General features: G+C 41.3%; 1 protein-coding gene across 2 annotated transcripts; it reads right to left on the bottom strand.

Moving 5' to 3' along the window:
- Nucleotides 1-3,169: 3,169 nt before the first annotated feature.
- VNN1 (vanin 1) lies at nt 3,170-14,031 on the bottom strand. 2 transcript variants are annotated; one of them, XM_081907188.1, is made up of 8 exons: nt 13,903-14,031; nt 12,174-12,404; nt 11,974-12,104; nt 8,404-8,596; nt 7,102-7,393; nt 5,753-6,123; nt 4,352-4,522; nt 3,170-3,486 (listed from the first exon to the last, which is right to left on the bottom strand). In XM_081907188.1, the coding sequence occupies exons 2-8, from the start codon at nt 12,387-12,389 to the stop codon at nt 3,361-3,363; spliced, it is 1,500 nt and encodes a 499-aa protein (XP_081763314.1). In that variant the 5' UTR covers nt 12,390-12,404; nt 13,903-14,031; the 3' UTR covers nt 3,170-3,360. The 2 variants fall into 2 exon arrangements, with proteins under 2 accessions (XP_081763314.1, XP_081763313.1); XM_081907187.1 differs by lacking the exon at nt 13,903-14,031 and adding an exon at nt 13,019-13,101.
- Nucleotides 14,032-16,723: the final 2,692 nt, after the last annotated feature.

Here is a 16,723-nt window from a genome sequence, read left to right as displayed (position 1 = left end):
ACGGAGCACCATGATGGAAGCCAGAGTGCACAGAAATGTCGCTTACCTTCCTGCCACAGCAGTACCTATTTATCCACTTGCACTGATGTGCTTTTAAACTGCTAGGTTGGCAGGAGCCCACCCCATCGTGTGGCAAGCCCAAGAGGCTCAGTGGTTTACACCACAGCGCCACTCTTTACTTCACACCCCTACCAGCAGATAAGGCTCCTGTGTTGATTTCACAAACAACGAGGGTTTTTTTGGGGGGTGGGGATGTATGCTGTGCTAAGTCCAATGCTAGGAGTCTTCAGCTGGTGAGATTCCACAAAAAACACACTGTTCATCTGCCAGGGGGATTAACAGTAAAGATGGATCTGTCAATTTCAGTGTCTCAGTTTCTCATTTTTCCAATCTGAAATTCAGTTCTTCACATTCCTGCAGCAATTATTCTATTAAAAATATCCGTGAAAATTGTTCAGCCTTTGCAAATTCTTAAAACATTTTTGAATGCGGTTTTGACTAATGCACACATTTTTTGCAAGCAATTTGTCCCAGAGAATTAACTTCCATATGTTATTTTCACCCATAACTTCATTTTTATGCACACATCCCTCTAACATATGCATTTTTGTAATCGTTGTTTGGAGAACGGCATCACAACATTTGGAAAAGCGTGAATTTTGAATGCCAACATTCTGCATGCCTGGAAAGGCTTGCCTAAATGTTTTTAGCAAGTGAAGACACCTCATTAATGCCAATTGACTGGGTGTTCCAAAGTGTGGGTGATGCGGCACTAAAATATCAATTTATTACAAACGTGGAACAAGTATTATGTGGCACCTGTAACAGTACCAGAACTGCAAATTGAAGCAGTTGTGTGGACACATTTGGGGTAGGGCAATCCTGCAAATAAATTGATTTCACCAGTTACCAAAGGTGAGCCATCTCAACAGTCCCACCACCTGTCAATGCTCAGGGAATAATATCCTTCCCCTGGGGGCAGCCAAAAGAAAGCAGATAATGTGAAGAGTCCTTACCACATAATTTATTCAGTATTCAGAGAGAGAGAGAGAAAGGGATATAGTCTCTATGCCATGATGGCATTGCTCCAAGTCCCACCCCCCTACATCATTCCTATTCTGCATCACCCCTGCATGGGCTAATCTGAACTTTCTGCCTCTGATCTCTTTGTTTTACTACCTGCAATGCCCGCCTGGTCCTGGGAGGGGGAGGGGGGTCAGGAATGCTTTTCAAGGACACTGAGTCTGTCAGCTGTCTCTTAACTGGTGCTTCTTCTTCTTCCTGCTATTCCTCTTCCAATATTTCCCAGCTTCTGCCCTCTGCAGCCTCTGAACTATGCCCCTCTGCAAACCACTGTTCTAAATCTATACTGTCCTCCTGTGGTTAGGAAGATTCAGGAGAAGGCGTGGCGTCCCCCACCATTCCTCCTCAGTCCAGCCCCTGACACCACCATTGCAAGTGAACCCATCGGTAGCAGTGAACTTTCCGATTTGGTCTGGAAAAGGGTATAGCCCATTTAAACCGTGTAAGAGCCCATGGAATTCAATCTTTCTCTCTCAGGTTCTCATTGCTCATTTTAAGTCCTTCTGCAGTAGTTACTCTGACTCATGAACCACCCTTGTGGAGAAAGTTAATTAACTCTTTTACAAGCACAGGGCAGGCTAGCCTTTAAATACTACCAGCTTGAAAATGCTACCTGTTTTGCAATGCTGTGCAAGCAATTAAAAAGCATTTCATCGTTGTTGTGTTTTGATGCCCAAACCTTTCCATGCCAAATGACACTTAAAAAGATGAGCTGCACTTTGCAGTGCTAATATGGTTTGACATTCATTTCAGTATCGAAGGATTAAGAACCATTTTGAGCGCTGCCGTCCCTGAAGCAGAAGCAGGTGCTTCTTGTTTACCCCAGCAACACCAAAAGGTTGTTAAGGGAAGATATTGACAAGAAGAAAGCCATTTGTTCCAGCCGGGGAAGAGCTATAGTAACTTATCCTTGCATTCATAATTCATTGTGACACCATATGGAACTCCTTTTGGAGAAGTGATAGGGGATATATAGATAGCATTTGATGTTGACACTCTCATTTGATACACAAACCATTCAGAGAGCAAATATTCTTAAAAGAAGTCAGGCTTTCTCCTTCCTGTGTACGTGTTGAGTCCTTTTTGCAGCATCAGGGTGACCAGATAAAATGATTCAATAATATTTCAATACTTCCTTTTTTGGAATATTTTTGGCATCCATTTTATAGACGGAAGTGGGTGGTGTGAAGGCAGCCTCATCATCATGTCACTGCTGACTTGAAAGGCACATAAGGCACCGGATTGTGACCCACAGTATCTGTGCACAAGTGGTTCAGACTTTCCCCAAATCTTTACACACATCTCAGATCTGCTCCAGAGAGCCAGAGGAAGCTCTGGAGCAAATCTGAGAGGAGGGGAGGGGAGAGGAAAGGAAGATTGGATGCCACCCGCTGTTTTCTAGCAAGATACATTTGAGGCAAACACCTGTAGGGTAAGTGTGGGGTTGGGGTGGGACACTTGCAATGCCCCTCTGTGTGCAAGCTATATCATTCCTTTCCATGTTAAGAGTGTAAAATCCTCATTGCAACTGGGGAACTCTGATAAAACAGGAATCCTGATCACAGGAGGATTCTTAGCATGTTCTGCTGCCTATCTTGACATTACTCTTCTGACTTTCAATTCAAAATCTATCCTCCATTTTGAGGAAAACAAGAGTGCCAGTTATATAGCAAATCCTGTGTATACACTGTATGTTTAAAGCACATGACTTTTCTCACAGAATTCTGGGAAGTGTAGTTTGCCCACCACAAAGCTATATTTCCCAGCACCCTTAACACGCTTAAAGTATAAAATACCCAGAACTCTTGGAGGGAAATCATGAGCTTTAAATACATGGTGTATAAGGCCATGTTTGCCGTAGTCCATGCCCTGTTGCAGCTGTGAAGTGCAGCATCACCTTAACGTCATCAAAATAAGATTGTCACAGGAGCCATTTTTTCTCGCAGAATATTCATGGTGCACATAATGTGCAGAGGCCTAGTTCTCTGATAGAAGTGAACAACCAAGGACCCCAGGGAATTTCAGGAATAAGAAAATGGAAACTCAGAAAGTGTTCCTGTTTGAAGAAGAATAAAATATTAGTAGCTAAAATTATTTCTTTGACCTTTATTAATGCAATCTTCGAGGAGCTTGTGTTCTTTGGGATTTGACGGTCAACAACTAAGCAAAATAATCTATGTGACCATCACAGCAAGCTGTAGCAGCCCAGTCATGTCAGAGTCAACAAAAAGCAATTTGCGTTCTTTCACAGTTGTGAACTGTCCAGATCAGAACATCTCAAAGAACCCCACTGAGTGTGTAGGGATGTGGAGGATCCTTCTCATACCACCTGCCCCAAAGTGTCACCGTTAAGACTGGCTTCGATGTACTATTATGAGTAACCAGCTGTCCATCACTCAAAACCTAGTTGAGAACAAAAAGAGGAGGGAACAGTTACAAAGTAATAGCTGCACACAATATCAATATTATAGGTTTTATGCAACATAGCACTAAAGTGAACATTCTGTTAGAACAATAATTTCCCTCGCGCAATGGAACATTCTCCCCCCCCCCATCCCTCCTTCTACACACGTGTCCCTCTTAAATCTGTTCTGAAGGTTTTTCCCAACCCTCCAGATCAGATTTGGGCAGCGCTTTTTTTCTTAAAAAAAAATGTTTAGGGGTACTCTCATTTTGACAAAAAATAAATAAATATGAAACCATTTCATAGTTCAAATCGGGGGAAATAAATACAGTAAATGGACAAAAGTACAAAGATTCACAAAATGTTCAGGGGTATGCATACCCCTGCGTCCCCCCAGAAACTGGATTTGGAGATGGTGCAGGGTGTGTGCTGGAGGGGAAGAGAAGGAAATTCTGTTTGTTCTGATGCTTCCCTTTGGAACTATATAGGCAAATATATTTAGAAATCCATTCAGAAAAGTGAATTATCATAGAAGGGATGGAGAGATCTGTTTCTCCTCTAACAAGCCAATTGGTAGAAGACAATTTTTAGTAGGCCAGTAAAAAATAATAATCCATGCTAGTAACTTTCCTGGCCGTATTCAACAGTCTGTGTGGCCCCATAGATTTCCCTATAGAGCTGAAGGCACGACAGAGGTAGCATGATTTCTTTCAGAAGCCCACTCTTGTCCTGAAAAGGCTACTGAGCCACCTGAACTTTGTTTATGATAACATCCTTAAAGGAATTTGTTTCCATTCTGATACCATACAGGAACAGTTTTTTTCCATGTCAGCCAGAAAACATTTGCTAGAAGCACCGCCCTACCTGAAATTCTCCAGGCGCCAACTGAACTCCACTGAGCAGGACTTCTGGGAAGACATAGTTAGTGCTAAATGTGCCACTGAGAGAAAAGAAATCAAAGCGGGTATGAGCAGTTGTCACAGGCTGGCCACAGGTCTGTTGGTCTGCGCTTGCACACTTCAGCAATGTACATATCTAAAAGGAAGAAGAGCAAACCATTGGGAGAGCACTCAGAATAAATATAAATTTTGCTGCTGCTGTACCATCACAACAATAGCGCTGATTTAAAATACAACTAAGTTGGTTATGGTATAAGAACAATAAGAACTGTTGCAGTACTAATACAGTATTATATGAGCTATATACCCTTTATATACCCAGGTGATCACTGCACTTTGCAGGTGAGGCCTCCTGCAGATACCATCTTATCAGGAAGTCCATTCTGCACCATGTAGGACTCAGGCCTTTAGTATTCTTGCACTTAATAATTTGGAATCCTCTCCCCTTCAACATTAGACAGGCTCCATCTCTGTTGTCTTTTTGGCACCAATGGAAGACCACCTTCCTCCAACAAGCATTTTAAGTAGAGATCTTTCCCAGTCCATATCTGTGTTGGAATTGTTTTTAAATATGCTTTATAATCAATTGTGGTTTGCTGCCCTGGACTCCTTTGGGAGGGAGGGCAGGCTATAAATTGAATAAATATAAATAAATAAATAAATAACCCGCCCAACTGCTCACTCAGTTGATTCAAGAAGTTTCCTTGGTGGTATTAGCTAAAACAAGAACATCCTACAAATGTCAGATGTAAGAAGTCAAAAAGCCAACATTGATTTCTTACATTTGACAGCCCTCACCTAGTTTCCAGTGTACTTCCACACACAACTATAGGCACATTGGTCTCCAAAATTATGAAACAGGTGCATATCTCATTACTCCAAAACTAAATAACTAAACATACCATATAAAATCCCAGTCTTAATTATCAGTGACAGCGTTTCATGGGGCTAGAAGGCCATATTTAGACTGCAGCCCTGTGCACACTAACTTTGGAGTAAAACTTTGTTCCAAGTTCAGCTGGCTACAACCAAGTTACTAAGACTTTGGAATTAGGTTTTCTTCTTTCTTTTATTTTGGGCATGAGCCAGCTAAGAAGAAAGCACATATTCTTGTTGTGTTGTTGTTGTCCTCCATCTTGGGAAGCAATGGAATTCCAGTAATTTAATCTGGAAAGTTAAATTCAACTCTCCAGCTGAAATTTGTAGGACATTATATTAAAAGTGCTTAACTTGAGCCAGATCACGACCTATGTTTCTATGGCAATATACGACAATATATCTAGAACTTCCTCCTCTCTCCCCTCTCTCCGATGATGAATAAAAATGAGATCCCATCTTCCCTCATAAGAAGAAGATAAAAAGAGACCTGTAAGTAGTAATTTCCTTCGACCTCATGAAGGCCGTCAAATGCACCTAGCACATAAACTTCATTTTCTTGCTTTTCTGTCATTTTGTAGCTCAAATGGCAGCAGAGCGCTCCCTGGCAGACGGTAAGATTGCCAGCTTCTTTGGCGAGTTCAGAGAAAGAGTATTCATCAAAGAAAATCAATCCTGTGAAATCACCGTCTTTGGGGACCGGTTTGATAGTTGTGGCATACAAGCTCCAGTTCACAGGGGCAGGATGGGTAGGAGAAAGAGAAGGATGGGAATCGAGCTCTGCAACCAGAAGATGCCCCTTCTCTGATTCTGCATCATAATGATATGCTCGGGATCCATCCGGTGCATAGATGCCACTGCCTAAGAATGACACAAAACAGAAAGACAGAAGCAGCTGCTTCATATTGCTCGTCCTGTCATAACCGCAGACAGCACCCATTTAAGTTGACCAACACATACTCTCACACACCCCAAACCCACATGCTGTACTCCTTTCAATCTGGGTGTGAGGATTATCACTTTGTCAGGCAGGGGGAACGCTGAGACGAATATCCTCCTTCCCAGACTTAGGATGAAACAGAATCCTTGGTCCAGACTCAGCCCAGTGAAGAAACAAAAATTAAAGCCTCCAGTTGGCATCACTGACAACCTGATGAAGCAGAAGTTCTGCTACAGCTGGGGCCCAGAGGCTCCTTATAGCGCCTAAAGGCCAAATCAGAGGCAAAAATTGTCTGCCTTTGTTTAAAAGAGAGCCAACTACAGCCCAGTCTTTGCCATCAGAAGTCCTATGAACTTTTCAAAACCTATTTTTGGAAAGGGCATACTAAGCGTACCTCCAGTTGTTCTTTTTATTGTGTATTCATAATGATTTGTGTTCATGGTGGTATCATGATAATGTATCATGATAATGGAATATTATTATTATTGTTTATTATTTATACCCAGCCACTCTGGGCGGCTTCCAACAAAATATTTAAAATACATTAAAAGTACTGTTGGCATCTACTTCATTTCCAATCAGTGCATGCCCTGCTGTAATCCTGCAACTTTTTATGCCACAAAAGTTCCAGCTTATTTTTTTGTCCCCCTTTTGTTATGCTACAGTGCAAGTGATGCAGTAACATTGGGGAAGCACCATCTAACAAAGCAGAATGATTTCTGGACAGCCCAGTAAAACTCCACCATGAATGCTTTATTATTGCATCAGTGTGACCTTGCAGAATGCACCCTCAAAAAACAAAAACAAAGACATCCATCTGGAGGGGTCCTAAGAAGGGAGAGGCCAGCTAACTAGTGTTTAACTAGTTATACATAATCTTATTGAAAACTGTATATTACCTGTCATTTTCAAGCTAGGCCTATGGGTATTAGATGCCAGAACATTGACGCGCATGCCCATAGCCCATGCTGAATGGAATTCAACAGCAGTCAGATGTGGAAGAACGTTCATCCATGCTGTTGGGAAGAGGATGGTGTCCACCTGCAGCTTGCTCACCAGGGTCACCGCAGGGTCATGGAACAGAATATCAAAGCAGGTGAAAAGACCAAATTTGCCAAAGGCAGTACTGAAGGTGACCAATTCAGGCTCTGGGGGGGAATCAAACTGGCGTTCCGACATAAAGAGATTGAACTGTGGAAAGATAACACCTTTTTTAAAAAATAAAAATAAAAATCCACCATCCACACACCATTAAGGTACTTGGGTATATCAAAAAGAAACTATTGTACTTAAAAGTGACCTACAAAGTGTACTGCAAGTTATTTAATTTTCATTTAAATTAATGAAAAGCTAAATAAGGAAGAATGGATACCAAAACTTATGGAATAGGCAGAAATGACAAACTTACCGGAAGAATAAGAAATCAAGATAACAAACATTTTATAAAAGAATGGAAACGGTTTATTGAAAATTGACAGATAAATTGTAAACAGGTAAGAACATTGGCGGGATTGTTGTAATAACCTGTAGTTTTATAAGAGTATATATTTAAAGTAGATGGATAAATGAGCAAATTAAGTTAATTTGGATATGCAGAAGACATAAAAAATCAATATAAGGAACCGCAGAAAGAAAGGGAAGGAAGTCAAATTTTGAAATGTTAAAATGAAATTAAAATTGGTGAAATATATAAACCTGAAAAGCATATCTTATTTTATTTTTTAAAAAAGCTAAATAACATTCTTTTAAAAACTTTTTTAAAAAGGTTTTATTTTTGTTTCAATTGAACCACCTTCCGGGGTTGTTCTTTCTATGCCAATGCCATCAGTGTGTTCTTATACTATTGTGTAGTCTGTACATAAATTGTTAATAAAAATACGATCATTATTATGTATTCAATGTATTAGTTGCTTCCCACATGGGAGCCTCTAAATGACTTGCAAAATCACAGGAGAATAACCCATAACAGAAAAACAGAAAAATGAATAATAGGTTGGGTACAGTAAAAGGAATACAATGGCCCATAAAATGAACAGAATAAAACAGGAGTAGAAGACATCTTCAATAGACAGCAAAATGTGGCATGCATCCTACATTCTCTTGCCTTTTCTTCTCACTTTATAAAACAATTCCACCCTATACAATATTATAACTGGGGGCTGTGTGGGGCCAATGATACCCAGTTTGTAAAAATGAATTACCTTGTGGTAACGTGCCACGAGTTTTCCATTTGAGTCCATGACAATATTGGTGTTGTACTGATAGTGACCATCACTAGGGCATTTGGCATCTGTGTGATTACATGATTTCTTATCTCCCATGTTGGCAACCAGATAGATAGAGTTGTGCCTCGCCAGGCAACTCAACCTTTCTTGCACTGGGGCAGGTCCAAATCTAAGCGAAGAAAAGCAGAGAAATGAAGGACTTGGAGGAAGAGAGATCTGTTGGTAGACCACCTAGTTGAATCTCCTGAACGGCGAGGCAACATGCTAACATTCATAGCAGAGTAGCCCCATGTTCCTCCAGACTGTAGGAAATAAAGGGCCCCTTCAGATTTCCATTTTATTACACTTTCAGGATAATTTGTGCTAAGGATGACATCAGGGCAGTTACCGTATATGCCATCCTGCTTTCAATATTGTTTAAACCTGCAAAAGTTTCAGGGCTGTTTGGACGTCCCATAGCTTCTAACTGAAATCCCACATCCTTTTACACAAATGTTCCAGTTTTTGTGTTTTTGTTTTGGTCCCACTTTTGTTGCATCATCGTGCAAGGGTGCCCCTCCCCCCCCCAACAGCACTAATGCAGTGACATCGAGGAAGCACTGCAGAACAGCCAATAAAGCGAAACAATGTGAGGGTTGTCCCCTAACCCACCACTAATGAGGTACAGTATTAATGCATCAGTGACATGTTGCAAAATACCCATCTGGAGGGGCCCTAAATAGATAGAAGGTAGAAAACATATTCTGGGTCACACTAGACCTTACATGGAGATAAATGTTGCCCAAATTTTTCAAACTGAAATGCAGCCACTGGAGGACGTCAGTTAGAGGAATGGGGATGATTGACCTCCAGCCATTTATCCATTCAAAGTTACCTTATCTGAGCTGTTATTTTTCTATCTGTGGGTACAGGCAACAACTTAAACAGGGATTACGTTCTGAGGCACTACACACATTGGTGGGCCGTGCGTAAAACCAGCTTACCCCTTTCTGCCCTACCCCTCGCTGCCCCCTTCCCATGTCAAAAACACCATGTGCATCAGTCAATGCATGTGCTTTGAACGCGTGCAAATGGGGAGTTGTCTGTCCCAATAGCTTTCTCCCTGTGGTTAGAAAAATAGCTTGGGGGAGGTGGGGAATAAAGTGGACCCTTAAAGGCATCACAGCATCCTTACCTTCATTTAATATGACCCTCAAAAGGTTCAAGCAAATGGGACAAAACAACATGTTGCACATCAACATACATAACTGCAGCACAACAGCTTTTTCCCTTTTCTTAAAAAGTTGATGTGGGTGGCTGAGGATTGGGGTGGAGTGGGGTGGTGGAGCTTAACCTCCTTCTCCACTCCAAATTCCTTCCACCATCACCCTGCCAGCACTTTGCATTACAGTATAAGCAAAATCTGTCTGTTAAGCTTCCCATTCTGTTCTGCATTTATGTAGCATAACTATTCAGGGTTATGTGATATAAAAATAAATAAATAGCTCATCTCAAGCATCACACGCCACTGTGGAATGTTTTCAGAAGCTAGTTTATTTTATTTTATTTTTTAAACCCAACATTGTGACATTATGAAGCCAAATACTGTACAATTACATTCCACAACCAACTAACATTTCTAAAGTGTTTATTAATAAAAAAAATACACAGAAAGCAGGGAAGTGGTACTCTTCCCAGTTGGTTTCCTTCACAGCCTCCAAGTGCAATCTTTCTCGCTATCTTTTATGCCAGTTAGTGCATTCCTGCTTAAGTGAACATAGCTTCCTCTAAAAGCCTTCCCACACAAAATATTTATTTTTCAACTCATTTCCTGCTCAGCTGCTTATGATATCCATCACAAAATGTTTTTTTTAATGAAAGCGCCCTCTCTTTTGTTCTGTTGCTTCTGGCCCTCATAAGTGTGCAGTTGGAAGCTGTGATTGAAGCTATAGGTTTTCCACAGCCAAGAAGTAAATGTTGGCATATTATTTGTAAAGCATGTATGTTTGGGTGTAATGGGGTGTTAGGGGAGAGGTAATAATTCTGCTGGGGAATAACTCATACTCCTTCTGTCTGGCAAGGGCTCTCCATTGCTTCAGACAAGAGTCCTTCCTAGCCATAGCTGCAGATGCTGGGGATTGCACCTGCGATCTTCTGCATGCAAAGTGAAAAACCACCAATGCTCTGCCACTGAGCTCTTCCTTAATAGCTTCCTTCTGACCTATCAAAATGGCAGCCCATACTTGCTCTTGCTTTTCCATTTCCTCATCCTCCTTTCCTAAGTGCTCTAGGAAGTATGGTCTGGTCATTCTAACCACAAACACCATCAAATCACTGTGGTGTCATGGTTAGAGTATTGAATGTAGATAGATGGGACCCAAATTCAAATAATAATTTATTATTTCTACCACATCCATCTGGCTGGGTTTCCCCAGCCACTCTGGGCGGCTCCCAACAGCATATTAAAAACATGATAAAACATCAAACACTAAAAACTTCCCTAAACAGGGCTGCCTTCAGATGTTTTCTAAAAGTCAGATAGTTGTTTATTTCCTTGACATCTGATGGGAGGGCATTCCATAGGGCGGGCACCACTACCAAGAAGGCTTTCTGCCGGGTTCCCTGTAGTTTCACTTCTCTCAGGGAGGGAACCACCAGAAAGCCTTCGGCACTGGACTTCAGTGTCCAGGCTGAATAATGGGGGTGGAGATGCTCCTTCAGGTATACTGGGCCGAGGCTGTTTAGGGCTTTAAAGGTCAGCACCAACACTTTGAATTGTGCTTGGAAACGTAATAGGACTATGCAGAACTGGCAAAACTGACATATAAGCTATGGGACAAGGATAACTGTGACTTTAAAGATGAATGGGAACCCTTTACAAAGTATCTGAAGACGCAACAAAGTGAACTGGACTCCTTGACAGGTTTTGAATAAACATTCACAAACTTTTTATTGATAGTGATCAGCTAAATAGTTCGAGGATCTATACAACTTTGTAACATGCAGAAAACAGCAGTCTCAGAGAAACCAAAGACTGGAACTGAGGGAAGTCGGGGTGTGGGGGGGGGGAGGAAAAATGGGGGGACAAGGATGATATATTTTTGGATAATATGTTTTGTTTTAATTTTGAATTAATTTTTTTAAAAAATAAAATAAAATAAAGGTCAGCACCAACACTTCGAATTGTGCTTGGAAATGTACCGGGAGCCAGTGTAGATCTTTCAGGACTTACTTGTTTAGTGACATAGCTTACGAGCTAAGCTTGGAACAGTCACCATTTCGCAGTCTAATCTACTATACAGGGTTTTTGGAGTCCTGATTTTGATCCTCTGCCTGCCGATAATCAGCCATCTAGATTGTGCAGTCCTTAAATGTGACTTCCCAGCAGTTACCAGGTGCTTTGGAGGAACCTCTCTTTCTCCAAAGCACCTTTATTTGAAGCTGTACATACATTACAACACCAACCACAAGGATGGAAGAAGCCACAATACTGAAGTGCCTTTATAGGGTGTTTTTTTCATTTTGTTTTTTAAGGCTGTGTATGAAACCAACAAAATCCGAACACACCTTTTTGGGTCCGTACATGGAATCCAGTCGACCTGCGGATCAGGAATGTTTTCAAGGTAGGGATAAAGTGTTTCTCTTGTGAATCTGAAACCATATATGGCATCTTCAGGAGTCACAATGATGTGTGCACCCTGTCAAAAGAAACGATGCTGATGATCTCTCCACCACAGGATAAACCAAGTCACTTTATCAAATAGTACCTGCTTTGCGGCCAATTTGATGGCCTCTTCCAAGACGTCCATGTTCTTGTTCATCAGTTTTAATGCCTCTTCAGAAGAAACAGGCTTTGGGGTGGGCTTTGCCAGTACGACTGAGTGCTCGTATACTGCTGCAATGTATTTGTCCAAGGCCGAGGCCCCTGGGTCCAGCAGGAGGAGATAAACAAAAACATGCCATGGGGATGGGAAAGAAATCATTGCTGGGCTCGTCTGCTGCAAAGAGGAAAAAAGTTCCAATAAGGCTAAGAAAAGAGAGGAAAAGGGATGGCAAAGTCCACACTTGTATCAGCTGACTTGTATCACATGACTATCATGTGGATTATTTCATCCCTTTCTGGACTCTGGCCAGTTATTTCTTTCTGGACTCTGGACAGTTATTTTGAAACCAAGAGTGTTTCACAAAATCAGCATTAAAGAAATTGACAGTTGTACTTTTAATCCTTTTTATGCACCATAAATCGCCCCTTTGTTTTAGTCCGAAATGGAAATATGGAAGGAGGTACTTCCTGAAAACTGCTTAGATGAATCAAGCAGTTTATAAATTTTTGTTCTTTTTTTAAGGAAGGAAAATCTGTAGACAGGGGCTTTCTTCTGCTCTGAGTAAACATGCATAGTGTTGTGCTTTTAGCCTTATTTCTCTTTAAGAACAGCAACAAATATATTTGACACTTTCCTCTAAACATGCTTCTGTAATAACTAGAGACTCTGAAAAACAGGTTTTCTTAAAAATGGTAACCTCCTGTTATAATCTTAAATACTCTTTCCTACATTCCTTATTTTATGGTTCTATGAAAAATAATCTAAGACATTAAAAATATTAACTTTACCTGAATGTGCTATACGAAGAAACAGCTTAAACAGTTTCCAGTGTTTAAGTAGTCCATATGAAAGCTGTCAGAGCAAATGTATGTAACCTGACACAGCAGCAACCAAGGTGCTGCTTATATAAGGAAGCTGGGATTAACCCTCTAGCTGCTATCTAGCATTCTAACGAAGTGATCCTTGAAATATTCCATAGCAAAAAATACCCTGTTTTCACTTCCTTTTATAGTCTTTCCTGTGTTTTTCCTCTCCTACAAGAAAGGTCTAATTAAAACAACCTCACAAGTCCCATAGGAAAATATACCTTTACCTTGCTTATTCCTGCCAACCTAGCAGTTCGAAAGCATGTCAAAGTGCAAGCAGATAAATTGGTACCGCTCCGGCAGGAAGGTAAATGGTGTTTCCGTGTGCTGCTCTGGTTCACCAGAAGCGGCTTAGTCATGCTGGCCACATGACCCAGAAGCTGTATGCCGGCTCCCTCAGCCTATAGAGCGAGATGAGCGCCGCAACCCAAGTCAGTCACGACTGGACCTAATGGTCAGGGGCCCCTTTACCTTTACCTTACTTATAGGGTTAATACCTATGGATTTCCATTTATCCAGCACCATCTGAATTCTTTCTTTTTATTGAAATGGGGAAATTTTGTTTAAATTCCTCTCTTCATATCACCATGAAGGTGATTTCCTAGTAGCCACAATGGCCTTTTTCAAAGGGCACTACCACTGAGGAAAATACAATACTTTGTAGAAGCAATGGTACAAATTGTCATCAACAGTACCACAGGCAAGGCCCGTCAAGAACATGAAGATATCACAGGCTGTCAGAGGTTAAAAGTATTTATCATTCAAGTGCTGATCACAGCTCACAATCAATCAGCAGCTCTCCAAACCTGCAGGTGAGAGAATATACAGACATCAGATGGATTGTTGTTGTTGTTTAGTCGTTTAGTCGTGTCCGACTCTTCATGACTCAATGGACCAGAGCATTGCCAGGCACTATATGGCTGTTGTCTTTGTCCATTGAGTTTTCTTGGCAGGGATACTGGAGTGGCTTGCCGGTTCCTGCTCCAATCAGATGGATTAGAAATACGCAATCAACCCTCAGATGGTTAAATGCTGATTGCGCACTTTATCTACTAGAAAGATAAGCAAATTTAGTACACACCCTATCTCTTAAGAATGAAGGCTTTAAATGTTACTCAGCAGTTACTGCAGCAAATGACAACAAAATTCAGAGTTGGATTATTTTTCACACATCAAATGTGTATTTATTTATTTTGAAACTGCCATTTAATAGTTTATTTGTGCGCCAACAACATAAAAGTTGTTCTCTATTCAAGCTTTCCGGCTAGTTAATGATATGCCTCTCTTACACCCCCATTATTTCTGTCACAATCGTAAAAGAATTTCAGAAATGTCATTGTACCATATAATTAGTACATGAGAAATGCACATTGGCAGCCGTAGAAAGTGTTTCTTCAATAGCTGATATTCAACAACAGAGAGACTTACATGGCAATTATCTTGAACAGGAGCAAGGTCAAGCCAAGCATTTCAAGAGGTCTCAAAGATCGGCCAGCTGCAGCGAGACAAGCCGTTTCCACCTAAGCTGCCTACCTGCCCTGATTCCTGGGCTTGTGTGCAACCCACTGCTCTAGTTTCTGGCAGGGCCTTGAAGAAGTCTGAAGGCTGCCTTGAGATTCTGCTTGGACAATTAGCTAGAACCGCCCTGAGACCTTCAGGTATAGGGCAGTATAGAAATTAAATAATAATAATAATAATAATAATAATAATAATAATAATAATAATAATAGAAGGGTTGGTCATAATGGGTCGTCCTTTTGGTGTGGGCAAAAGATTCTGCCTGATTTTAACTGATATTTTAGTTGTTATGCATCCAGGGAGAGTGAATGAACAAGATAGCTAGTTGACTAGACTTCCCACTGAGAGTGGGGAGTCTAATTTCACTGTGGGGAATGTAATGTAGGCTACATTGACTTGTTGTTGGTAGTAGTATGTCTCTGGAATGAAAAGAAACTGAAGTGGGTTCAGGTTCTGAGGTGTTTGTTTGGATGGGGAAGGATCCAACAGCCATGGGTGGGTGGGGGAGTGGTGGTGCCTCAGTAGGTAGTATTGAGGGGAGGGAGAAAAACATGACAAGGAAATATGACAAAATGGCACACATAATTAAGGACTTTTGCTTCTTCCATTCTTCTTCTCTATTGTTTACTGAGGGAACTTTTGGGCCTCCAGATATTGCTGAATTACAAGTCTCATTACTCCTGGCCATTGCCTATGCTTGCAGGGGCTGATGGGAGTTGTAGTTCAACAACACTTGGTCTACTCTACACCATAGTGGTGTGGCTCTCCTGGGTTTCCAGCAGGAGTCAGTCCCAGCCCTACTTGAAATTGCTGAGAATTGAACCTGTGACCTTCTGAGTGAAAAGTTTGTGCTCTGCCACAGCCCCTTTCTGTGACCGAAGAGCCTACAGGGTAGATGACGCTAGGCACCAAGCAAAAACATTCATCTTCTCCAAGGTCTTTGACTAATTAAACAATCTGTGGCCTTTTAAACTGGAGGAGGGTACATTGTTTGTTACTGTGTTATTTATTTTTGTATTTTTAAATGGTAAACTGCCGTGTGCTCCTCAGATAAAGGGACATATAGAAATTTAATCATCATCACCTTTCTTTTGCTGGGATGGGAAATCAGTATCTAAATTAAAGCATTGTCCTAAGCCTAGCTGGTACCGTTTTGGAGAGGAATTTCTCCCCTCCCACCCACTAGTTTTTAGCAAGATAGTGAAAGGAGATTTAATCCTCTCCCTACTCCCCTTCCCTACATTTAGACAATCCTTCCCTCTTAGCTCTCATCTCATTTCACCCCACCCAGCCCAGGGGTCCGCCACCAAACATGGAATGCTATACACCTTCCATTGACTATTCTTTCACTCAGATTTCATATTCTCTTTCCCAGAATGCTTTCAGAGCCTGCTAGATCGGGGCATTTGGCTCCTTTAGGCCAACATCTTCTTGTAGTAGCCAACCAGATGCGTGTAGCAAAACTGCAAGCATGCCAGCACTCTCCCATCCTGCTGTTTCCAGCAACAGTTATTCAAAAGAATAATGTCTCTAACAGTGGAGCCTCTCATCCTCAGATGGTCTGCTGCCTCAAAGCGATATTTTTGCATCTGATAAAAAGTGGCAACAGATTGATTAGGAAAGGGGAGAGAAGTGAAAGTTCAGCTCAGTAACTGTAGCTGGAAAAGCAGATGCCTCACCTTCCTCCCTTATAATGGACTGTGACAGGATTATGTCCATCAGGATTATAGGACCTGACAGCTGACAGCAGAGATATCAATGAAAATAATAATAATAATAATAATAATAATAATAATAATAATAATAATAATAGTTGTTGTTGTAGTAGTATTTATACCCTGCCCATCTGCCTAGGTTTCCCCAGCCTCTCTGGGCGCCTTTTAGCAGAATATAAAAACATAATAAAACGTCAAACGTTAAAAACTTCTTGATACAGATGTCATCTAAAAGTTGTGTAGTTCTTAAACTCCTTGACATCTGATGGGAGGGCATTCCACAGGTAGGGCATTACTTCTGAGAAGGCCCTCTGCCTGGTTCCCTGTAACTTCTCTTCTCGCAATGAGGGAACCACCAGAAGGCCTTCAGCGCTGGACCTCTGTGTCCAGGCAG

This window comes from Podarcis melisellensis (assembly GCF_964234715.1).
Source record: "Podarcis melisellensis genome assembly, chromosome: 3".
Taxonomy (NCBI): Eukaryota; Metazoa; Chordata; class Lepidosauria; order Squamata; family Lacertidae; genus Podarcis; species Podarcis melisellensis.
Note: the sequence above shows the minus strand (reverse complement) of the source record. Positions and strands in the feature narration are given on the sequence as shown.